Consider the following 23,930-nt stretch of genomic DNA (forward strand, 5'->3'; position numbering starts at 1 on the left):
GCAGTGACCTAATTATACTTTGTAGGTGTTGAGAGGTTCTCACCTTCTGTAGAAGTCTGCTCCAGCTGTGATCAGGCTGAATAATGTGGTGATCTCACGTCGCACAAAAGTCTCCAGAGAGGCTGTGTGAGAACAAAGAGCCACAGTTATTGGTCCAGGTGATTAATTCGATAAGCATGTCAGGAATTGCACAGCACCAGCTCCATGACAACAAGTTTTAATCCATGGATTTCAGTGTTACTGTGACAAAAAATGGTTAAATTTTAGTAAAGTATTAAAGGGCAGATGTCACCCCAGACTCTATTCAAATTTTCTTCATTTTAATACTTTTAAGATTACTGGGAACAGTGCACTGTTTGTCCAAGTGAAGTGAATATTTTCTAAAAATCAATAAAATCTCGTCTTTAATTCGGTATATATATAATCTAATAAATCAAAATGCTGGCTTAGCTTAGTGCTGCCTTTGAAATACTAAATTAAAAATATTAAACTAGTCACTGTCATTTTTATCTCCTCATTTTCAAATTACTCTAAAAACCAAACTAAAATATTTTCTGTGTGGCGTCTACCTTTCTCAACAATAAATAAACTCCAATTTTCAGTGGAGCCTGTTGCTACAGCTACATCCTTCATCTGGTTCAGTCGTACCTTCTGCGTCCTGCTTGGCTGTCTTGAGAAACACTTTGCCCACCTTGACCAACAGAGTCAGACCACTTGTTAGAGTCTCCTCTGATACATCCTCAGCCATGATGACCAGCTTCAGTTACAGGTAAGTTCCCTCTGACGGTCTGTCAGCCAACCACAGCTGTTTGCATCACAATTCATCCTGAACATGGGAAAAAAAATCATGTGCTGATAAAACTAGTGAATGTGGGATTTATACAACACCTAGTGGTGAGATTTGAAAGAAGGATTTGCAGAGAATTCCCTGCATAGAGACTCTTTCAGGATTAAATATAACAGAAAAATGAATGAGAAAGATTATTAATAGTTACAGACAGCAATTATAATCACAACAATGTATTATATTTTAAAAAACATTAATTTAGTTAGTATAAAATCTAATCTGCATGATAAGTAGTGCTGGTGGTATTATTCAATTAAATATTGAATTATACTTGTCCACTTGTCATTTCAGTGTAGTTCATATATTGTATTTAGTTAGTTCAGAGTCCCTTTATCTAGATTTAGGACATCAGTGAAAACTGGATCCCAGTTTTAGATCATATTTATGCAGAAACAGTGTCACTGGATGTGTACAAGTAATAGAAATACAATATGTAATGTTCAGCCTACTGCAGTTTTTGACCATAATGTACATGAACCTATATCTTCAGTTTACACACCTTTGATACTCATTTGATTTAGATGCTTAGCTGATGGTCCACACTCTAAAAATAGCTGCAGCATACAGAGACATTTTCTTTCAGAATAACAACCACAGAGCCTGGTAAAATTGTAACCGGTTTTACTGACAGCTGAACATGAATTCACTCATTCATTACAAAACTTTCCTCCTTCAAGTTTCAAGCTTTAAGATGTGGTGTGCACCCCTCGCTGTAAAGTCCACCGTAGCACTTAATGACTGGGTCACCCCATGCAAAAGAGAAAATGACATCCAGTCAGCACAATCACTGATATGGAAAAAAAAAAGTGTTGCAAAGATAAGTAAGTGGAGGATGTAATATAGGAAATGAATCTGAGATACTGCAAAGGTCAATTTGTTCTTTTCATTTGTGGAAATGAACCGACATTCAAATCACAACCCTTTCAGCACTGACATAACTTTCAGCTATGATACTTTAACATTTCAGAACCTCTAAATTACAAAATTATCAGTTTAAAAACAAAGAAGTAGCTAAAATTTGTTCAAAAGACTCGTAATACGTTCAGATAATTTCAAGTTCTGACCCTGTTATATTTTTTATTCTTGTGCTTAAACTTACATCGATAAAATAAAAGCAGCAGCTGCATAGTCACTAATAACTGTCACAGTTTTTTTGTTTCATGGTGATATCGCATGTAAACATCATATTATAACTTCCCTTGTAGGATTACTGCCAAAAACTATTTAACACCATCTGCTTTATGAGTTGTCTCCATGAAAGAAAGAAAGCTGTGTTGATTTTGTGCAGACAGAATTACAGTTTCAAACTGAGAATTGAAAAATTGGGTCAGAGTCATGTTTTTAAACAAAACTAAATGTTTAAAACTATGAGACCTTTAGAGGTATAAAGGCTCTTTACTATTGCTCTGAGGTGTGGCCAATAATCCATAAAATACTAAATTAATAGGAGACACAGATTAAAATCAAAGTTGAATAATTATTAAGCCGCAGAAAAGTTAATCTCTGATTAATTGTCTAGAAAATCTTTTAGCTAGTTTCCTTTTGTATTTTTATTTAACAGGGTGCTTTAATTTCATTTTAATACCAAATTTACTTTTAAGCCCCCCACACCACAGTACCTGGCTTGGAGGAGATTCAGCTTGTGCTACAACTCATTTTAATCACGGATTAATCTCTCAATTGTAAATGAATATAAATCAGGCTCTCGTTATATTTGGTTGATTTCTGTTTTTTACTGTCGTTCAGTTTGAATCTGTAAAAGAAACTGTAAAGAAAAAAATAAAAAATAAAATAATCAAAGAAAACGGCAGAAATTTCCTCAACTGACATCCTCAGTTTGTTGTTGAATAAAAACCATTGTTGGTCACAGTAAAAGAAATAAAAGACAGTTTAATACCAGAAAAGAGACGTATAGGGAAAAGAGACTGCTTCAAGTATCCCAAGTGAAATTCAATAGCCCTGAAGGTTTTGTTTTATATCTTTTAAAATCCCTGAACTCCTTCTCTGCTGATAGGCGTCTTAGAAAATACCAATTCCAATCTTCACTGTTAAATAAATACTGTTCCAATACAAACTCCAATTTATCGTTGTAGGTTGTCTAAAACTAGAGGTTTTAGGTATGACTGCGCAACAAAAGTCTGTCCATGCTGATGGTTCACGGGATGAATTTTGTGCTTTGGTTGTTTCACCGTGAGGCCTATGAAGCAGAGAAAGAGATGGGGCGGACAGAATCACTTCTGCATCCCAAACTGACTGAAAGAAGCTGCTTTAGTGTGCTCTGCTGGAGTGTGAGCACATGGAGACTAATTCAAGGTATTGTTGTTAAAACTGCTGAAACCTCTTCAAGCAAAATAAGATCTGATTCCATAAATCGTAAGAGGGAGACTGTTTTTTAATAGCTTTTGCAAATTGGTGTTAAGAGACGTGTGATAAGGGAGGATTCAAGGGAGGCTGACAGAACAGAGCAGGATTTCGAGTTTCTTTTTAATACAAAAACACTTTGAAATAGTATTTAGAATACTTAAGGTTCTATTAATGATGTATAGAAACAGATTCTACTGGTGCATTACGGTTTTCTTTCTTAAAATTTGAACAATTAACATTAAAGCTAAGACGATTTTAGAGCTTTGTCCAGCTTCGTTTGGGTTGCAGAAGGACACGGCCCCTTTGCTCTGCCCAGTGTAGAAGCTCTATTACTATTAAGACTTTTCTAAACAGACTCCTGTGTAGAAGTTGTGTTAAGACTTCTTTGGACAGTGTGAAGACAAGTCTGTATTGAGAACCTCGATCATCGTTCTGGTGGACGGGAAGGTCTCTGCCACAGATGGAAGACTCTGGTACCATCTTGGTAAACTGTGGAGAACGAGAATTACAATTAAGACAATAAATCACTGCTCGACAGTACTACTACTACTACTGCTGCTACTGCTACTACTACTAATACTACTACTACTACTACACAAAGGAGTTCCTCTGTGATCATCTCACCTCTCGAGATTCATCCAGGTCTTTGCGGTTTTACTGAAGCTCTCTGGACTGGGTGTGGTCATGGCTTCGAAATCCACCAGCTGAATCAACAACAAACTGGTCAGAGGACAAATTCTGATCCCACATTTCACAGACTTTGAGTTCACACAAATACATTTAAACACAAGCTTTGTTGCTTTTGGCAGCTACTGTACAGGATAAATAAATAGATGACACAGTAAAAAGAAGCTTCAAGCTTACCCTCATTTTGATATTTAGTATTTTCTACACGATTGTGACAAAGTTACCTACTCACTGTTTATTAGAAATTGGTTTTGGTAGAAAAGGCTCCACCATTTACACTGGATGTCAGAATATATCCTTACTCAAAGCCAGGATATCAGTACTTACACACTTTTTATCAGGTATCATGGTAAAATGCTGCTTTAACAGTCGTTCACAAAGTAAATCTGAAGTCTAAAACTTCAGATATTATTTTAAACAAAATAATGATTGCATCTTATTTTTTCCTAATTTATTGTTATTTTCTTGTGACATATTTAAGATTTTGCCTCTTCATACGTCTAAAGATCCTCCGATAAACGACAAAAATTGCTCTTTGGCTGAACTGCTCACAATTCTGATGACTTGTCACAAGTACACAATACTTCATAAGCCAGGAATGTATATGGAAAATGTGTTTTTTTTATAATTAAATTGTTTTTTGCCATCAGCTTGATGTATTTATGTTTACTTTAATATAATCACCAAAGTACTACACATTGTTAAGCAGAGGAAACTTAAATCTGGGTGTTGTGAGGACAGTCGACAAGCTCAACAAGAGCTCATCTCTATAACACCTGATCGGATTTCTGTGCTGCCTTGTTTCCGCCCAACATCATTTTGTTTTTAGGACAATATGTCTGTTTGGCAAATGCAAGATGTATGAGAATTTTGGCAGGTTGTCTTTAGAAATGCCTGAAGTAATTGTGGTGGAAACCACACTTGAGAAGTTTTTGTTTCCCTCAGTAGAGGCACTTGCAGCACTTGTTGTTCAATTTACACTGAACTAAATAATCGGGAAATACAGAATGCTCAAAACTACAGGCCAAGAGTGTGTGTCCCACTGAGCGTGAAACAAGCCAGGTGTTAAATTTCATCTGGACACCAGAACAAACGTTGCTTGTAATGTTTTGCTCAGACGCAGCATATCTCTTTTCAGACTTGGAGTAAAACATCGCTCACTGTACAAAGCTGTTAAAGTTATATTTTGCTGTTATTTAGACTCATTATTAATGTTTTGGTTTGCAGATCTAAACCAAAGGGAAAAAACTATTAATTTTAGCTCTGATCCAGTTCATATTCACACAGGCTTCTTTTATAACAAAGACAAGAGGAGTAACAACAAACGAGATCAGGTTTTTCACCAGGTTCAACAAACCAGGGGTGAAAACACATAGTAATTTAATTCCAATAAAGGTGAGCCAGGCTCTCATTTGGACATGGACCAAAGTAAAAAATCCCCTTTACCTTTCCTTTGGGGATCCTACCAATGACCTCCTTCCCAGTGGCCATCAGTGCCCCCATCACGACTGAGTAGGCCACCACACTGAGGAGAAAGGAGAACCATCCTCAGACGCCACTATCATAATCACTCTTTACTACACCAAAGGTAGAACTTGATATTCTTTCCAAACATAAATCAAGCTGTGACATTTCGAGTTCTAAAACATCATGATAGAGACTCCATGTAGAGGAGAACAATGCTTCCTCAAAGTATTAAATATGTTTCCCTTTAATGATCTGAAATCCAGAAGCTCTTGAGGATCACCGGCCAACTATACACCAGCTGTTGTTGTAAGGAATTTGAAATGAAACATCAATCAAAGTTACTAACACTCTTTAATGGAGATGTTTAACATGACATCTTCAGGAATTTACCTGGATCCTCTGGAGAGGGGCATGAGGTTGCAGAAGTAATAAACCAAGGAGAGGATTAGGTTACATACAGCATCTGCGTCCTGGGAGGATAAAGATCATTGAAGAGTCAACTGTACAGTCATAAAGTGGCCTGAACAAGACGTTCTCTCCAAACATGTCGGACTTTTTAACTGTCATCATGTGTGTTATTTTATTTCTTCAGTTCATCTAGACACAGTGAACACAGAGGGAGATGCAGAGTGCAGCTAAAAGAACCAGGAGTCAACAACAAGCGAGATATTCATAATGTTCCAGGTATCTATAGTATTTCAGAGAACAGTGACTAATCCTGTCTAGTTGTTACAACATCAGGAACACTGTGAGGTTATCAGTATAAAACAAAAACAGCTGGACAACAGGAGAGCTGGCTGTTTGCACAGATGTTTTTATGGTTTCATTTTATTTCTTTAAGTCTGTTTTTCACTGCTGTTCAGTGATAAATGTGCAAAGGCTGCAGAAAAAGACTGAGGTAAATCCTGTAAAGTGAATTATTTATAAATTATTATGTTCTCCAGAGAATCACTTAGACAACTTCTCGAGCTTGTCTTTCTATTTATCTGGGATCTGTGATATTCCTGCAGAGGAGAAGAGAGGAACAGAGAGGAATTTAACTTGTGAGTCGTGTTGATTGTTGTCAGATGCAGAGGGGAAGCAGGGTGACTGCTGCGCTGACTGACGACTTGAAATAGGATGAAATGTTTAACATGTTCAAACAGTTGGCTGCTGAGCCCAGTTCACTATTTTTCTTTTCTCTCTTACAATCCCCTGCTACAATTACAAAGTTCCCAGCCTTATAATCTAAAGTATTTTCTGAGTCATTATTATTTTTTCCTAGTAATCAATTTACTGTTCATAAAATGTCTTAAATTACTGAAACGCCTTTTCTCAAAAGCCCAAAGTGATATTGTCAAAACAAACCAACAACCTCCAACAACCTCAAATTTGAGCTGGAACTATTTGGAATATTTGTAGCTTTGTTTGATAAATGACTTACACGCTTCAGCAATTTTCACAATCAACTAATGACTAAATCAACATTGTCATCTGTCTCAGTTTATATGCTGAAATAAGAAAAACTCCTCTGCTGACATTTCATCCTCCACCTCCACACTGTACTGTTTATGAACAACATCATAACCAAGATATTACAACCACTGTCAAAGTCACACTGGGAAAAAAAAGGTTTCAGTGAAGTGTAGAGATTAATCTTACCCCTAATTCAGTGGACAGCATTAGTGCTTTGCCTTTAGCAGTGAGATCTTTGTAGATGGACTCGATCTCTGATTGGTACTGCTGTGTCCGCTCTTCTGTGGTCTGAGTCTCTACTGAGAACAACATGTTACCAACCCTAAAAAAATAAAAAAAGAAATATATATATTAAAATATATACATAAAAAGTAAACAATCCAGGTGCCTGTTTAACACATTAATTCAAAGAGAGGGAGGAGAAAGCATACACGTGCAGCGGGCGCCCTAATTGTTCATGAGCACCTCGTCCTTTTTAAAAGCTCCTACAACAGAATACAAATACTGTTCAGAAAGCTCCTGTCCTGCAGAAGTTTTCTCTTCTGGTTTGGGGTCTACCTGAACAGTTCCTTCAGTTTTTAAATCCTGCCAAGTGGTTCTCTAAAGGAAAGACGTGTACAGGGTTATATTGGTTTGTCTGTCTTCCTTTCGTAATTGCCCTTCTCTCAACAATATGAGAATATAATAATACAGTACGCACTACAGCACTTCCTGCAGTGCAGTATTGACCCAATAACACATCTGTTCTCACACTGTATTTATACAGTGAGAGGATCGCAAACAAGTCAGGACACGTGTAGGAACTGTTTGCATGAACATTAAAGGTGTATTTACTGCCACTGATGCAGGAAAGCTGTAAGTGGTTAACCCATTACTAACCTGTTTGTTTTAATTACTCTAACATCTACATTGTTTTTAATCCACTTCAGGTCATTCACTGCTCTTTAAATGTTAAAAATAAGGGTGTTTCAACCGGTAGGAACCACACCTGTCTCCTGTGATGGTGATGGTAAAGCCGTCATACTCTTTCCCAGGGTCTTTCATGCTCGGCACCTTAGAGTTGACTGTGAAGCCATCTCTGGTTTTACTGTTGAACTGCTTCAAGAAAAAAAAGAAAAACCAAACACACAAACAACCATCCTGGTTTTTCACTGCTGAACAGCTACAGAACATAAGAAGCCAAAAATCAAACACAAGCACATCTGACAAGAAATAAATTGAATATATAGATTAAATATATAGATTAAATGCCCCATAATGCCCCCCCCCCACTTCTTACCTTCATTATTGGAAGAAGATCTTCTACTTTATTGACATTTTCAAGAGCCTGTCGGACTTCTAGTAAACCTCTGGGGTTGTAGGCTCTGAGGCAGAAGAGAACATGTTAGTTTAAGAAGCAGAAACTGTGGGAGAGAAAAGAAAAACACTCATCTAAAAAAAAATAAACAAATACACTTCCTCAAACCTCTCGTGCACAATTAATAGAGCTGAGAAGAAGGAATAATCTACATTACAACTCTGTTTTGTGTGCAGCAATAGCTTATTAAGATGGCAGTTCATTCATTCAGGTGAGATGTGCTGACGCTAGCCACAAATATGTAAAGCCAGTGGGTTCAGGATATGTGATAGCATTTGAGGTAAACTGGATTTGTTTTAATCAAATCCATTTTTCAGTGAGCAGAGTGTTAGAGATTGAATTTACCCGTGGTACACCAGTATTCTGTCTTTGATGAAGTCGAGGATGTTGTCAAAGTAAGCTAGGTATCTGATGTTGATAATCTGTCCCCTGAGGAAACAAAGAAAGTAAAAACGATTTCAACATACTGCCAAAGAGTGCTTTCAGTTTTCAGCTTGTCAGAATCAAGGTTACGGCATTTGAACATCTAAAGAAGCCGGGTTGTATTACAAGGAATAAAAAAAAAAAAAAAAAAAAAACGATTTTCCACAAAACAAAACAAGGTTATGTGGAAATTCAAAACGCTCAAGAGACTCATGAATGTGTCTGACACAACTTCAGTGCCAAAGAGTTACCGGATGAGATTGATGTGATTGTTGAAGCCTCGGCTGAGACTCCTGGCAGGCATCTGGTCTAACCACAGAACTGGCTGGTCTGGATCGGCGATCCTATGAGCACAGAAGGAGCCCGATTAGTCTTTGTAAGCTGAAATTCAATCAAGTGTTGGAATGGTGGAATGTGACCAAATTTAATTTATTTCCTGTGTAATAAATAGATCATGTGAAGAAAAGGTGACTGTTAAGAGTCACTGACTCTGTGCTGTAATATAAATTATATCAAAATAGCTCAGGATGTACTACAGTCTAGACTTTATTATGTAAAACTGTGGAGGCTGTATGAATAACACATTTAGATAAGTGGATTATTTAATATGTTAATACTTGTATAGTAGGGTAATTCTTCAGAGATGAATATGTTTTTGTCACTGTTCTCATCAATTAACAACATATATTTGTATATATTATAGAGTAATTCAGTCCAAATCTTATTTTTTTAATATTAACGTCCTCACCTTCTCCATTTCACAGCTATGTCGAACATGTCTCTCCACTGCATTTGTCTGGTCTTGCCGTTGACTCGCACTTTGGAGTTGCTCCATGTGCGATGCATTGCCTGCATCACCTCCAGGGTTGCTAAACCCATGGCTGAAAAAGAACAAGCACATTTGCCTTTCACTGCCGTCAGTAACCCGTAAACAATCTTTATGAAGTGCAGCATTTATCAGTGGTACCTCTGTGTATTCTCCTGTTAGGTAAGAAACCAGGAGTGTCGTATTGCATTAGCGACCCCAGATGGTCTGCCGTGCAAATGAGCTTTTGAACTTCGCTGCTGTAGCTGTCAAAGTTCTGTGGCAACACGTCCCTGTACACGAAAAAAGAAAAGGAAGACATGGATCAAGTGTGCATCAAGCGTTTTTTTCTGGACTAGTTGTCTGAACCTCATATTAAAGACAGATCAGGAGTTTCTGCTGACTGATGAACACTGAAGCTTTCACATTGTACAGAAAAGGCGGCAATTGTTAGTTTTAAGCTGGGAAAATAACTGTAAACGACAGATCAGGAAATTAGAGTGGTGGAGGATCTCCATTTCTCAGACTTCTGAATGACACACTTCAAACGTAGAACATTACAATTAAAACCAATAAAAATGTATGGATCTTATTTGTTAGTAGTTTTGCTTATTATATAATAAAATTATATAATAATTATTATTATATATACAATATTAAATCCCATTCCGATCTATAAGAGTAACGACAGCGTGTGTATAAAGTAAAGTATCATTATAGCTGATAGATATCAGCTGTTACTTATCCATCCAACCTACTTGATATGTGGTTGGAGGCCGGGCTGCTCTTCATAGTCTTCTATTAAGAAAGGCAGATTTTTTGCCCAGTGATTCTTGAAGTTCCCAGGTAAATCCTGGTCCACGTTGTACTCAGCTACTGGGATGTCCAGGTGGGAGTGCAGGTAGCGAGAGTACTCTGGTAGAAAAACAAGTTGGACCAAAGAAAAGAGAGAATGTGAGACATAATCATACCATAACAAAAGATATTTAGTGAAGCCTAAATATTACCTAGAGGTTCACTTTGAGCATTTTAGTATAATATTTATCACTTTTTTGTATTTTAATATATTTACATGCCCATGATTTAGTGCCAGAAATAAACAGAAAAAGAAAGCACGTCAACTGCACTTGTGAAAGGTTAAATATAGTTTCAATGTGTGCAATAGTCTATTATGAAACAGGGACACCAACCTCTGAGGTATTTCACTTTGAGGTATTCAGAGCTGGCCTTCTGACCCAGCAGTGGATCGTTTAACATCACTTTAGTCTGAGCTTTGATGCCCTCGTAAAACTGCCCCATGGCCACGTGACTTAACCCCTTCATGTACTGACACACCTCGTTGTAGGGCTCTAACTGAAGACACCTCTGGAGAACAGGACGAGAGGAAAACACAAAACATGCACTGTTTATCAATGAACTAGAAGACGCCACAATTACTAACCAAGCCATCTAAGAAATGAAGTTTAAATCTATTGTTTGAATGTCATCTTAAATGATTATTTATTTTTGGACGTACCTTGAAGTTCCCTATGGCCTCTTGCAGTGAGCCGTGGTGGTATAGCATCATGCCTCGGAGCTGCAGAGACTGGATGTGGTTCTGGTTTAACATGAGAGCTTTCTGGAAACTCTCCATTGCCGACTCAAAATCCCCCAGCTCTCTGAAAGGAGGAACAATTGGCTTTTTGTTAGTAAAGGACTCTCAATTCCCTAAATGAAAATGACATACTGTTTTCATCCATCAAGGAATACACAGTGAATTCAACTCAAGCAAACAATACCACAGGGCTGCAGTACCTGTAAGCCTGTCCTAGGCTCTTATATGCATCTATAAAGTCGGACTTCAACTTTAGTGCTTCTTTGAATGTCTCAATGGCTTCCTGAAGAGACAGAACACAACATGTTTTTACACAGTCCCAACACAGAGTTAACAGGAAACGGCAACAGGAATCATGTGGGTAGACCTAGAATTGTGACTCAGCAGATTGTGTCCACATTTTGTAGTTTGAACATGTCGATGAGGTTTGATGCATATGTAGCTTAAGTGACGCTCGCATGTAGTGTTGTGTATGGTAAAACATTATAGATGAAGACACATACATTGTGACGTCTATGTGAAAGTGGCGCCATCTAAAGTTTTCAGACAGCTCAAAAGATGTTTGCAAATAAAAAATTCCCAACAAACCACAGTCACAATAGGTCAGCAAACACAGCACTTACTGTTTCCTTCTACACAGAAAATACTAAATCGCCTGTAGCACATGGTAAAACACTGTCTTTGTTTTCTTAAGAACCTGCTGCAGAAGATTCGGTTTTATATTCAGTGTGTTGTTGTTCACAGGTTTACTACAGAGGTTCTCCACAGGAAGCTGATTAGCAAAGATGATAAACCACACAGAATGCCCCCAAACACACACGTGACTCATGCAAAAACACTGCATCTAGACGAACTGTGCAGACTGGCAGCAGATAAGCCGCGCAGCAGAAAACCTGCAGACGAAAGTTAATGGCTGAATTACAACATAATCTACAGTTAAGCAATATTTTATCTTAATGTCTTATCTTTAAAGCGCTGAAATAGACACATAAATAATTTCACTTGTCTACAGTGCACATAGCGCATAGCAATAACAGATTTATTTGGACTGCTGCAGTGAATAAAATAGTATTTTTTATCAAGAGAACAAAGTCCAGACAAAGGTAAAATGATAGCCCCCGTACTCTATGAAGAACAATAACACTCTTCTCTTTCACTAGTTGCCTCTAGCGTTTTATTTCACACATTTCATTTCTTTCTTTTTTTTTTTTTTTCTGGTGTGAAAGACATCTACTTCAACAACCAGCTACACTAGTAGCTAGTAGTAGTAGTGTGAAAAGCAACAAGCTCTTCTTACAGAGATGACATGATGAAAAAAAAGGGCAACCAGTGTAAAGTGATCCCTTCTAACCACGCAGATGTGATATGATTTAAACGTAAATGTATAGGAAGCTGCGAACTGTATTTTTTCTCTCCACAGGCAAATTCTGTGATTTACCTTGAGCATGCCCCTGTGGAAGAAGGTGAGGCCTTTGTACAGCATGGCGATTGGCTGATTCTTCTTTAGCTCTAAAGACTGTTGGAAGTCCTCCATTGCTGCCACATAGTCCTGGTGGGAAGGTGTCACACAGAGTCAGCACATGACTGAGAAAGTCTGTTTACAGTTCATAGCATGAACTAATTTTAAAGACTTTTCTCCTTAAATCTTCAAAAACAAGGCCTGAAGATTTTAGATTTCTGCAGACACACGTGGAACAAATCTGCACGTGTATATTTATGTTATCAATAGCATCAAGTTCAGTAGTTCAAACAGTTTAAAGTAGAAACTCTGACAAACATGCACACACAGAACATTTGATTATCGAACCTCTGAAATAAAGAGTAACGTCCCTCTGTGCCTGTAGAGACGGGCTGAGGGCTGCAGCTGGATGGCTTTGGTCAGATCACCAAGAGCCTCGCTGATACGACCCAGAGGGGACAGGATCTGTAACACACAGTAACACACATGATGGCGATGTAAATACGAGTTATTTTAGAGCCGTCCATAGCCCATAGCTATATTTGTATTTAAACTTATTTCCTATTAAACTGCTTCATGTGCACAAAAGCTGGTTTGCTCTCTATAGCTACAAAATAAGTGAATACACTCTTTCTGAGGAATTTCATCTTAATGTTCCTCTTTACTGAAGCTGGCAAAACAAACAAAAAAAAAAGGAATAGGTTGGTGCATGTAATATATTTAGACTTTTTTCTAGTTGACACTCCATTTCCTGCTATGCAGGTGGGCACAGGAAGTGGTGGCACAGACAATGTTTTAGTTTGAAAAATAACAGGTACTTTGAAGAACATGATCTAGGGTAGAGCACAAAATCTATTGGATAATCATCTTGACATCTGACTTGCTCAATTTAGCAAAAATACCTCTAATTTATTGATAGCAACCGGACCATAACAACACTGCATGTCACACTTATTAAAGCAGCAAAGTGGCAGAATGGCCACAAAGAGGAAATAAGCCATAAAAAAAAACCTAAGTGTGAAACCTGGGGGTATTATTTTTTTTTACAGCTGATAGTGTGTTCCTTTGAACCTTCAGTGCTACTGCAACAGTGGATACTGTGGGGAACCATAAGCTCACATGACCTCATGAATGTGAAGTCTAGTTAGAGCTGTGTACAGTTGTTTTTTTAAGCATATATAATATGAACATACACAACACATCTGAACATGCCACACACTATAACAGTGTCACCTTTTCTTCTTTTCTCTCAGCTACACTCAGTGTTACATTACAACAACACTGGACTGTGCAAATCACATTAGCAAGAAGCCGCTAATAATTATAAGATTACGCTGTTGATTAATATTCAGTTAAAGGTCAAAAACAAGGACATAAGTGTGAAATGTAACCTAATGTAGGAAACTAAATGGGGAAATTTTATGAGCTAAACTTGATCGACTGGAGATAGTAAACAAAAATTATCCATTTTTAAACTACTTGTGGCATTTCACAGGACAATTTTTTTTGTCACTACGTCTCTGCTTCTTTCACCACTTTACCTCTGCTCTCTGCTCATAAACCTCAGGCCAGTTTGGCTCGAGGGTGATGACTCGGTTGAGCTCGTACAAGGCCAAGTCGGCATTCTTTATGTCCTGGCATGGAGACACAAGAGGAGAGAGGCACTTATATTTTGTTGGAGTAAAGCTTAATAAAACTGGAGAAAAGTGGTTACAGTTTTAGCAAATGTATGGCATTGTTTTAACTCTAATTTGCAGCCATTTAATACAGACGAGTATATCCATTAGAAGACGTTGCACCGTGTTCAGTCGATTCAACTATTACTAAAAATAAAGAAGGTAGTGCATCAAAATGAAAAACAGAGAAAGCACTATATAATGTATGAGTCATCTGCTATGACTAATATGAAAACCTTCACTAAAGCAAAGTACTGAAAGGTGCTTAGGTAATACTTTCAATTACTGTATATACAATAACAAACATGATTTTTGAGCTGTATTAGATGCTTTTACCAACAATTATACATCCTGCTATATACTAAGCTATAGTATATGCTGCTGTTCTCTTTGTGCTCATTATTATAGTTATTTCTACTGAGAGTAGTGTTACCCAGATAGAGGCTAATGAATAAAATTAAATACATTCAAATGAATAAATTAAATAAATATTAACAAATACATACATTTTGAAATTTAATCCTTCATATTTTATTACAGAAATGCTCTTCCAAGTCAACAATCATGGATGACATCCACTCAAACACAAATATGAAGGTTCATTAGATGAGAATAGATTACCTTAACAGACCCAAAGATACTTCAATTTAAAAAAGGCCGATTATAATTAATGTGGAACAATCAACTGTATTTTATTGGTTAATGGTTTTACTTTTTTTAATGGTTTTGTATTGTTTTTTATTGATCATTTCCAAATCAAAGTTGCAAGTTGCTACACAGGTGCACAAAAGTCACGGTGCCATTAAACAATCACTCACTTGTAAACTTTTCTTCCCATAAGCTATTCCTCTCCCATAGATGGCACTGACCAGCTCAGGGTCACCCTATATTCAAAGAGAAACAATATTTAAAAAGATAAAAATAGAGACATCTGCAGAAAAGCTGGTTCAGTAACTTAAATGAATGTAAACACACCTGTAATAAAAGGGAGAAATGTTTGATGGCTTCATCATAAAGGCCGTTTCCTATCAGAACGTAGCCTATAGCTGCAATAACAGTACATATAACAACGATTAGCGGGGGAAAAGGGCAAAATAATCCTAAGTCTGTATTTAGAACAATCTCCCAACTTACCAAGTTCTTCGTTTGTGTTAAGGTCATCTACGGGGAAGGGGATTTTTTTCTGTTCTATAAACAACTTGGCTTGGTTCTGTGAGAGAACGAGAAACGAGACAAGCTTCAGGAGGCAGCAAAGACGCACAAAACTAATGAAACAACAAAAAATGATTTAATGTTCGACACAAAATATACAGCAGAAAAGCTAAAACATACAGAAAGTAATGACACCAGGTAGAAATAAAACTACTGACAAGACAGAGTAATTAACAGGATAAATAAAAATACTTGTAAATGTAAAGGATTCTTAACACTGCCAAGCTAATTCTTGAGCACTAATTCTATTTCTCCCTCTCACAGTATCAGATTGTATTTGATGTATAATCCCAAATGAAGAATGGCAGCAAGCCAATGTGCATTCATTATTGCAGAATGCAAATTAGACACCATGCAAATGTTGCTGTGACAGCATTTTGGGTTTTAAAAACAGCAACAAGACAACTGACAAGATAAAGGCTTGCAAAATGTAGATCATCAAGGAGACTTAAATACTGTAACAGATAACAGCAACAACATCATCGTGTGTAATGACAAACTCAGTCACAGGCATGTTGACAGATGTTTCTAATTTCTGCATTTGAAGAAGGCTCAATGACCTTATCCAGTTATGCTTAAATGTCGTTTTTCCTGACCTCCAGCGTTTCTCACCTTGCTGCAGTGATGCTGCTGACGTGTACTCCAGGGTGTGGTCAGTATAGGCTGACGTAACCTTTGGATGTCATTACAAGTGCAACAAACTTCTGATTACACCCTTAGGTGAAGCTGGGTGTGGTGAACATGTGGAGCAGGAGACACCTATTTAAGGTATCTTTAACATACCAACAGTCTCACTGTACATGGTTTGTTTTGGCAGAACTGCACAGCTGAGCTTGACAAAAACAAGTTCTTTAGACTCAACTCGAAACCACTATCTTTTTTTCTACAGGAAACTCTTGCAGGCTGTTCTAGATCTGGTTTGTGTTTGTGTGCGTGAGGTCTCACCAGGATCTTCTCTGCGTTAAGTGAGAAGACTGACTCGCAGGGGGGGTTGCTTCCCTCCTCACAGTCTGGGTCCTCTAACTGTAAAATTGAGGACTCTGAAAAACATTCAGTGAATGTAAATATTTATTTTATGCATATGCATATGGAAAGAGATAAATTTTTGGCAGAGAAATTGATTTTCAAGTAAAACATTGAGCGGGTTCAACTCCACTTCCAAACCACCATGTCATGTCAACAGTGTGTTCTAACTAACTCCATGTGAACCAAGTTTTTCAGACCAAAAGACAATTGAGGAGGGGGTAACTTGTTTAATTTGAATAATGTTTATGTTTATTTAAGTTTTGAACTGAGCCGCTTGAGCATTTTGAAGAACATGTTGATCGTCCCACAGACAGAACCAAAATCCACTTACATAAAATGTTTATCAGCTTATAGTTATAATAATAATAACAACATAAAATTGCTTAAGGGAAATTAATGGCTGTAAATTTGTACAGTCCAAGGTGACACATTGCAATTGCTTATTGAAAACCCATAAATATTCAGTTTTAATATGAGATGCAACAACGAAAAGCAGAAACAGTTAAGTTGCTGCAACTTTTTGCTTAGAAAATGACAAAAACAATAAGTTAACTATCAAACTACTATTTCACCTAGGCTGCAACAACACTGTCGTGGAGCACTCAATACTTTGCAAACCACTAAGAATATCTTTGCCACATCAACTAATATAAACTAAGATAAACAAGGTAGGACTAATCTCAACAGGATGTGATTCTTTCTATCAGTTGCAGTCCTCCACCAAAACTCATTTATAAAAGCTGAGATTTATTCAGTATCATTAAATACATGCTGAATTACCTGACGCTCAATGACACCAAAGTCATGTTAAAGTTTCGCTCTAATGAGTGAGTCATTTTGCTGTCGAGTAAGTAAACTCTAAAATTGCGTGTTTTTTGACAAGAGTCTGGTGTTGACTTCTTGGAGTAAGCTAAACATGCAACTTAGGAAGTAACTCCACTCTTTAATTTCTTTACTCGTATGCACTCATTGATATAATCTCACTCCGTGGTTATTACTCTTTATTTTTTAGGGTTAAATCCCGTTTAATCTCTGCGGCTTTATCCAAGTTTCGTCTTCTGTGCTGTCACCTCTTGTTGTTGTTAGCCTCCTAGCGTTAGCTTCCCGACGGTTAAGCTAGCCGGGTTAAACTGCCAGTTGTAGCGGGGAGGACGTGGCAAAGTAACAGCGAAAAGAGAGGAGACTTTACCGCAGTCTGTCGCGTAGTCTTCCCACTCGGACAGCGAGCTGCATCCCTGCTTGTGGAGCTCGTTGTTGAACAAAGTGAGAGTGGAGAAATACTCGGTGGAGCGGACAGCCCGGCACAGGTACAGCAGGGAAAGCGCTATCACAACAACAGCCCGGCTGGCAGGGGCCATGTTGTGCTACATGTGTGACACCGGAGAACGGAAGCTGCTGCAGGTCGACCAACCCGAGCCAACACGCCCCCCCCCCCAGTCCAAGAGCAAGAAGCCCGCAGCAGGAGAGGCCAGTTAAACTGCATTACCCGACATGCTGTGCGGCTGTTGAACGCGAGCACAAAGCATTTCCTGTTAAGACCTTCAAATTAAAATCATCCTTAACCCTAAATTTGAAAGAGTTTATCGATACATGTCCGTGTTAAATTGACACACAAATAGCTCCCAGCACAAATGCTGACTAACTAAAACTCACATTGTGCAATTGCATGCATACAACTTATGTTCAGTGACTCAACAATCTATTCTTAAACAGTGCTGGTGCATGCACAGATACTTGCATCTAAAAAACTATGCAGTTATTGTATATGCATTTTTTTTAAAACTATTGCATAGACATTACATATATTACATAATATTCTGCTCTACTCAGTATGTACACAGAAGTGATATTAAAATAATTTGAAAGAAAAGTAAGATTATAAGTGTTGTTTAATTACACAGGATATTGTGAGATATGTATGTGTAAGCATAATTATTTTTGCATCTATACTTTAGGTAAAGCTTTCTCTTATTTGCTATTGGGTAGAACAATATTGCCTAGCTAGCAATATTAAATTCAGTTCTGTCAAAAATCTAATCAAAGAGCAAAAGAGAGAATGAAACATAAATACATTGTTTTCCGTTGCCTACTGTGAAATAAAAATATAAATCCGTAGATTATTAAACATAAATAGTAAAGCAAAGAGTAAGTACATCAGAACTGGCATCATCTGTGAGCTAGATGCAAAAACGTTCAGATGTAAAACTTTTATTCTGAAGGCGGAGCGGATATGTCGCCTTACTTCCTGTTTGGTGGACGTGTAGAGACTTTAAATATTTACGGATGAAAGAATGGGTAAAGATGGATTTACGTGTGTTGAGTGTAACGAAAAAGCAACTGAACTCCACCGGGATTACAACAACGGGATCCTGAAGATAACCATATGTGTTGGTTAACTTTTAAACATCTTGGACTGGAGTAGTTTGGTTTGACGTTAGCTACTAAAGCTACTATTTACAATGACGATGCTAACGTTAGCTAACGAGGTTTGCCTCAAACGTGCCTAGATCTCTACTAATTTGTAAAACCGTTTTAAAAAAATGTAGTAACCGACTAATAAGACTTAATAATAGTTAATTTAACTTAAAATAAGTTTATGATTCAAACGACAAAGGGCCATGTTTGTACAGTAAAGCGCCTAGCTGCCCTAGCAGCTACATCTGTGTAAAAGATAGCATCATTCAACAGAGTAGAAGTAAATTATTAATGCAGCACTCTGAGGAATAAATGACCACAAATAACGAAATAATTCTTAAAGTAAGTATAAGTGTTTTCTGTGTGCCTGTTTCTCCAGGAGTCCTGCCAGAAGCCAGTGGACAAGTACATAGAGTATGATCCAGTTATCATCCTGATTGATGCCATTTTGTGCAAAACACAGGCTTTCAGACATATTCTGTTCAACACAAGCTTGAATGTAAGTAACCACAACAGTTTTAAGTATTTAAGTTGTGGCAGTTTAAATATTTCACGTGTGGATGTATGTTTGCTGTTGTCAAGCTCGCCTGGCTTCACGAGGGTCTGTGTCAGGTATACACAGCATGTATGTAACTGTACATCTTTTCCTTCACTTCTCCAGATCCACTGGAAGTTATGTGTGTTCTGTCTTCTATGTGAGGCCTACCTCAGGTGGTCCCTGCTCCATGGCTCTGAGCAGAGCAGCGACCCTGCCGACATCATCAGGTACACAAAGGAATGGGAATTCTACGGCATGTTTGCATTGGCTACCCTTGGTAAGATAATGTGATCGGAGATCATTTGTGTATCTGCCAAACATTGTAGACAGTCTTTTTGCCTGTTAAATGTAAGAACAATACACAGAAAGAGCGTAAGAATCAGACAGTGTTGAATCCCTTTGCTTGATAAATGACTTAACAACCAAGCTTTGGTCTGCACATTGATGTAGACAGAATCCTTCTGACACGCCTCCACACATGAGTCTGCAGTATCTGATGCTTTTGTAACATAGACTCAGTAACACTTGCCATGAAATGCATCCATCTGTGCTATATGATATAATGAGTGTCTGATATTTTCGTCTAATGGACCTGCAGAGCTGTCAGCGTACTGTGGCGGTGTACTCTGTTTCCTTTGGCTGGTGCTGGGACGTCTGCAGGGTGCGACCATAGAGCTCAGCCTGCTCCTCAGAGCCCTGCTGCTGTCCTGCTATGGGAAAGTCCTCCTCATACCTGCTGTCATTTGGGAGCATGACTACTCCCCGCTCTGTTTGGGCCTCATCAAAATATTTGTGCTCACCTCAAACTCACAGGCCATCAGAGGTACAAGAACTTTGTCTTTTGGGTCGTTCATTTATATGTTGACATGGTTCGAGGTGTCGGTCGATTTTCTATTCATATTGCAAATACATGATGACATCAACTTCAGGTGTATTTTGTGTGTGATGCTATTTAAGAAATGTAAGCATGGTACCATGTTAAACTAAGTGAAAGTGGTAAAAATTACACCTGGAAGCAAATTAGCACAGTGGATTTTAGATCAAAGCACCATTGTGCTTAAGTACAGTTTAACAGAAGCTATGACTGTTGTCTTGTTAAGTGTAAACATTCACTGCAAAATTCAAATTTAAAAGACATGAGCACTCCTGAAAGGATAGAAATAATAATACTTTTTTTTTTTTCACACACTGCTGATCATTATCCTCCTCTAGCATAATGCAAAGTTTTTAATGATTATACTGGAAAGTACATAGAGACATATGGTGCTGAGATTTCTCAACAAAAAGGTTGACCTCTTCAAGTGAAAAACATTTTTAGCACTCTTACTAATGCAGGAATTTTGTCAGTCTGTATTGAGCAAGACATTTTTAAAAAGAGATTAGGTGGTTATGACAAATTATGACAAAAGAAACTTTCACTTTTTAAGAATGTCTTTGTCTCAAAGCAGAGCAGCTTGTACCTTTTCAGACACAAGTGATGGTTCATTCATCAACATATTTTAAAGCACCAGCAGGTGGCAACTAGCTCTCACTGCCCTTGTACTCCTGATCACACAAAACCCAGACACTGTAGATAGATGAATCACATGGTCTGTTTTTGTTGTGTTATATAATTATTCCTTCAGTAATAAGTTCTGAAAACAAAGATCTGCTCGTTGTATTTGGCAGCTAGCCTGTGAGCAGCAAACAATGAGATCTTGTTGAATGATTTATGGTCTGCTGCACTCATGAAGCGCTTGTATAGGTTATATTAATAGAGAATAAATTACAGTAAATCTGATGCCAAGTGCAATGAAGTGGTGAATTCAGCCTTTTGACTGCTTTATTGTGAACTGTGTAGATTTACATGATTTATAAAGGTTCTTCAATATCCTCCTGCCATTTGTATTTTTACTTCTGTAAATACCAGTTGTCAAGATTCGGTTAAAACTATTCTGTTGTTTCCTCTCTTTTCTGCAGTGATTCTAAACAGCAGTAGACGTCTCTCATTGCTGGCCGTATGTTTCGGTGTGCTGGCAGAGACCTGCGTGGCCCAGGCCTGTAACAAGCTTCCATGGAGCATCCAGGACATTTGAATAAAAACGTGATGAACACGTGAATGTGGACGCCAACCTGTGCCAGAGAAAGGCTGTTTTTAATCCACCTTCTCCACCTGGAGTTAGAAAAGAACAAAGACAACTTTGTCTGCTGCTCATGCCATCCAAATTCTTCTGTTCTATTCTGTTCACACCAAGAAGCACAAAATGAATTTTTCCTGTGCACATGATGAGAGCAGCCACAGAGAAAGACTTAATAAAAGTGAACTGGCTACAGGTGAAGTGATGCTGCTAAAATGGAGACAGAGAGCAATCGAACTGACATTATTTGTATTTTTCCTGTACTCTTATTAGAGGCAAATCAAGGAACACAGAAAGAAAGGCAAATATTATTGACCTATTTATTACTATATTAAAACCTTGTACCAACAGATTGGGTTGAACTGAATGGTTTGACCAGGTAACACATTGTAAATGACTTGCTACTCTTTTCAAATTCATCTATTTTAGTTACCTCACAAACATGATTTAAGTTATGACATTTGATTACTTCTCCAACAAATATTTTAAACTTAGTAATAAAGCTGGCACTCAACACTAATTACTGTCAAACTACCTGTAGACATTTCACCACGTTTGACATTGAACGTTTGGATGTTAACAGCGTTTTCACCACTGGTAAACAAGCTTTGCACTGTACCACGGCGCTGGTTAAACTTAACACAGTAATGTGTACATAGTTCAGTTCAGGGATTTTCATAACACCAAACTACAGTGAGTATGTGGCCAGAAGTGTGTTTTACAGAAACATTTGACCTGCAGCAGCTGTGTGTAAATCTCCAACTAGTGACCCTGGAATGTGTGTCTGTAAACAGAACAATGTTCAATCAGTAAAACAAACACTTACAGCAGACCGAATGTCTGTGGAATGGGAGGAATTTATTCACTGCGCTTATCTACAGTATAAAGCGACAGCTGATCCTGCCTCGGCTCCAACAAGCTTCTGCAGGACTGGAGGTGTTATTATAAACTGCTGCAAAACCAGAGTTCTCCCTGAACTAAACCACCTGTGGCTGCTGACCGAGGACACACCCAGGAAGATGTGGTGATACTCTCTCCCACGCTGAAAAGGTCAAACATCCAGCAACACCTGCAGTGAAAAGAACAACAAGAACTTTATTGTCTGGCTTGAGGACTTCGTCAGGGTCAAACGACTTCTTTTACCTTTTCTCTTTGCTTTCCTGTATTCATGTAGATTGGTTGTGTCACAACTTGTGGCTCTAGTCTCTCACACTGTTAAAAAATAAATGTTCCAGACATTTATTTTAAAGAATATAATAATATATAAATAATAACCTTGATAAAATAATGATTCATGTTTTTTATTTTTAGTATAATATTCTAATTCAGTGATACTTAAACCAATACTCAGCTTTTTTTATTTCATATTATTTATTTACACCACTGAACGTTCTGTCACAGATCAGCTCCTAACATTTGGCCAAGACATATGCTTCTGTGATAAATTATGTAAAACAGACTCATTGAGTGAGTTTAGCACAAGCTGCAGAGAAACAGATATGTGCAATCTGGACCGGAAAAATAAAATGTATTTAACAAATAATTTCTCAGATTTGTGTGTGATGGTTTGATTTTGTGTGTGTGTGTGTGTGTGTGTGTGTGTGTGTGTGCTACTTCTGCATATGGATACATGTTGTTACAGGCTGTGAATAGTTGAGAAGACGGCACACGAATGTGGAATGTTTTGTTACGTGTCCTCACTCTGAGTTTATCTGAGCTAAAGTCCCAGGGAGACACACAGTCGAATTCATCCTATTTGTGCTTAATGCAAAACATCTTATTCTGCAGCAGGATGTCAGTGAAATTAATTGATGCAAAAACGTTGTAATAAGAAGAAACAGATATTTGGTTTGGTGGTAAAAGTTAGAGAGATTTACTCTCCTGGACAAAATCGTTGTGAACAAACTGAGTGTTTCTAAATGTGGAACTTGGAAAGTGCTGGTCAATTACTGTGGCATGCAGCAACTAATCAGATTACTCTAACTGCAGTCACCTCGCAGCCATTTACCAGGTCTGGACCAGTGTGCAAGTCAAGGACTAGAGCTGAACAGTAAATCCAAGCTGTCAATTGAAAAATCCTTTTAACTTCATGGTTAGTTATAAATCTGTCTTCAAAGGTTCTCTGTTTATGTCAGCAGTAAACACTATAACAGAGGAGGAGGTTTCGTATAAATTCAGAATTATTAAAATGAATAGTTTAATATTTGCCTCTGTTTATTTTGGTCAAAGAGGCAGAAGGAAGATACAGGTCTGATCTGAAACACAAGTGACCTCGCTGGGATCAAGGAACTGAACAGAACGTCACCACAGAACTGAACTGTAAAAAATTAAAAATCAGCACCAGTTCCCTGATATGAAGCTCAGCTTTACTGCACGTTTTTGTGATGGACAGGTCTCTGCTGGTCCTCACAGCTCAGCTGTGATGTGACAATCTGCTCCATCTCTCCCTGTGGAGAGAGTGGTGTGCACCTTGGATTTGCTCTCTCCG

At 37.9% G+C, this 23,930-nt stretch overlaps 2 protein-coding genes across 7 annotated transcripts; one reads left to right on the plus strand and one right to left on the minus strand.

Annotated features, from left to right (window-relative positions):
• Positions 1 to 27: 27 nt before the first annotated feature.
• ttc13 (tetratricopeptide repeat domain 13) lies at positions 28 to 17,785 on the minus strand. Of its 6 annotated transcripts, XR_003297559.1 has the most exons (25): positions 17,562 to 17,784; positions 16,292 to 16,386; positions 15,269 to 15,344; positions 15,110 to 15,180; positions 14,953 to 15,018; positions 14,000 to 14,092; positions 12,807 to 12,923; positions 12,438 to 12,548; positions 11,200 to 11,282; positions 10,922 to 11,063; positions 10,596 to 10,770; positions 10,164 to 10,320; positions 9,568 to 9,698; positions 9,349 to 9,481; positions 8,852 to 8,944; positions 8,523 to 8,606; positions 8,100 to 8,184; positions 7,809 to 7,918; positions 7,007 to 7,142; positions 5,756 to 5,835; positions 5,345 to 5,423; positions 3,836 to 3,915; positions 3,631 to 3,700; positions 649 to 826; positions 28 to 122 (listed from the first exon to the last, which is right to left on the minus strand). XR_003297559.1 is itself a non-coding variant. In XM_026341073.1 (24 exons), the coding sequence occupies exons 1-24, from the start codon at positions 17,728 to 17,730 to the stop codon at positions 815 to 817; spliced, it is 2,448 nt and encodes an 815-aa protein (XP_026196858.1). In that variant the 5' UTR covers positions 17,731 to 17,784; the 3' UTR covers positions 418 to 814. The 6 variants fall into 6 exon arrangements, 5 of the variants coding, with proteins under 5 accessions (XP_026196858.1, XP_026196857.1, XP_026196856.1 ...); XM_026341073.1 differs by lacking the exon at positions 28 to 122 and having other exon boundaries at positions 418 to 826; XM_026341070.1 differs by lacking the exons at positions 28 to 122; positions 649 to 826 and adding an exon at positions 1,452 to 1,585 and having other exon boundaries at positions 7,809 to 7,915; positions 17,562 to 17,785.
• Positions 17,786 to 18,615: 830 nt separating this feature from the next.
• Positions 18,616 to 22,954, plus strand: arv1 (ARV1 homolog, fatty acid homeostasis modulator). The gene is made up of 5 exons (XM_026340664.1): positions 18,616 to 18,759; positions 19,167 to 19,286; positions 19,449 to 19,602; positions 19,924 to 20,148; positions 21,285 to 22,954. The coding sequence occupies exons 1-5, from the start codon at positions 18,664 to 18,666 to the stop codon at positions 21,398 to 21,400; spliced, it is 711 nt and encodes a 236-aa protein (XP_026196449.1). The 5' UTR covers positions 18,616 to 18,663; the 3' UTR covers positions 21,401 to 22,954.
• The last annotated feature ends 976 nt before the right edge of the window (positions 22,955 to 23,930 follow it).

Source organism: Anabas testudineus, chromosome 24 (assembly GCF_900324465.2).
Source record: "Anabas testudineus chromosome 24, fAnaTes1.2, whole genome shotgun sequence".
Classification (NCBI taxonomy): domain Eukaryota; kingdom Metazoa; phylum Chordata; class Actinopteri; order Anabantiformes; family Anabantidae; genus Anabas; species Anabas testudineus.

Coding starts and splice junctions, on each gene's coding strand:
- ttc13 (XM_026341069.1), bottom strand. CDS start 17,730: ATGGCCCCTGCCAGCCGGGCTGTTGTTGTGATAGCGCTTTCCCTGCTG. Junction 12,549..12,806: donor CGTTACTCTTTATTTCAGAG/GTTCGATAATCA, acceptor CCTTCCCACCAG/GACTATGTGGCAGCAATGGA. Junction 10,771..10,921: donor AGGCCATAGGGAACTTCAAG/GTACGTCCAAAA, acceptor CCTGTTCTCCAG/AGGTGTCTTCAGTTAGAGCC.
- arv1 (XM_026340664.1), top strand. CDS start 18,664: ATGGGTAAAGATGGATTTACGTGTGTTGAGTGTAACGAAAAAGCAACT. Junction 19,603..19,923: donor GTTTGCATTGGCTACCCTTG/GTAAGATAATGT, acceptor ATGGACCTGCAG/AGCTGTCAGCGTACTGTGGC. Junction 20,149..21,284: donor AAACTCACAGGCCATCAGAG/GTACAAGAACTT, acceptor TCTTTTCTGCAG/TGATTCTAAACAGCAGTAGA.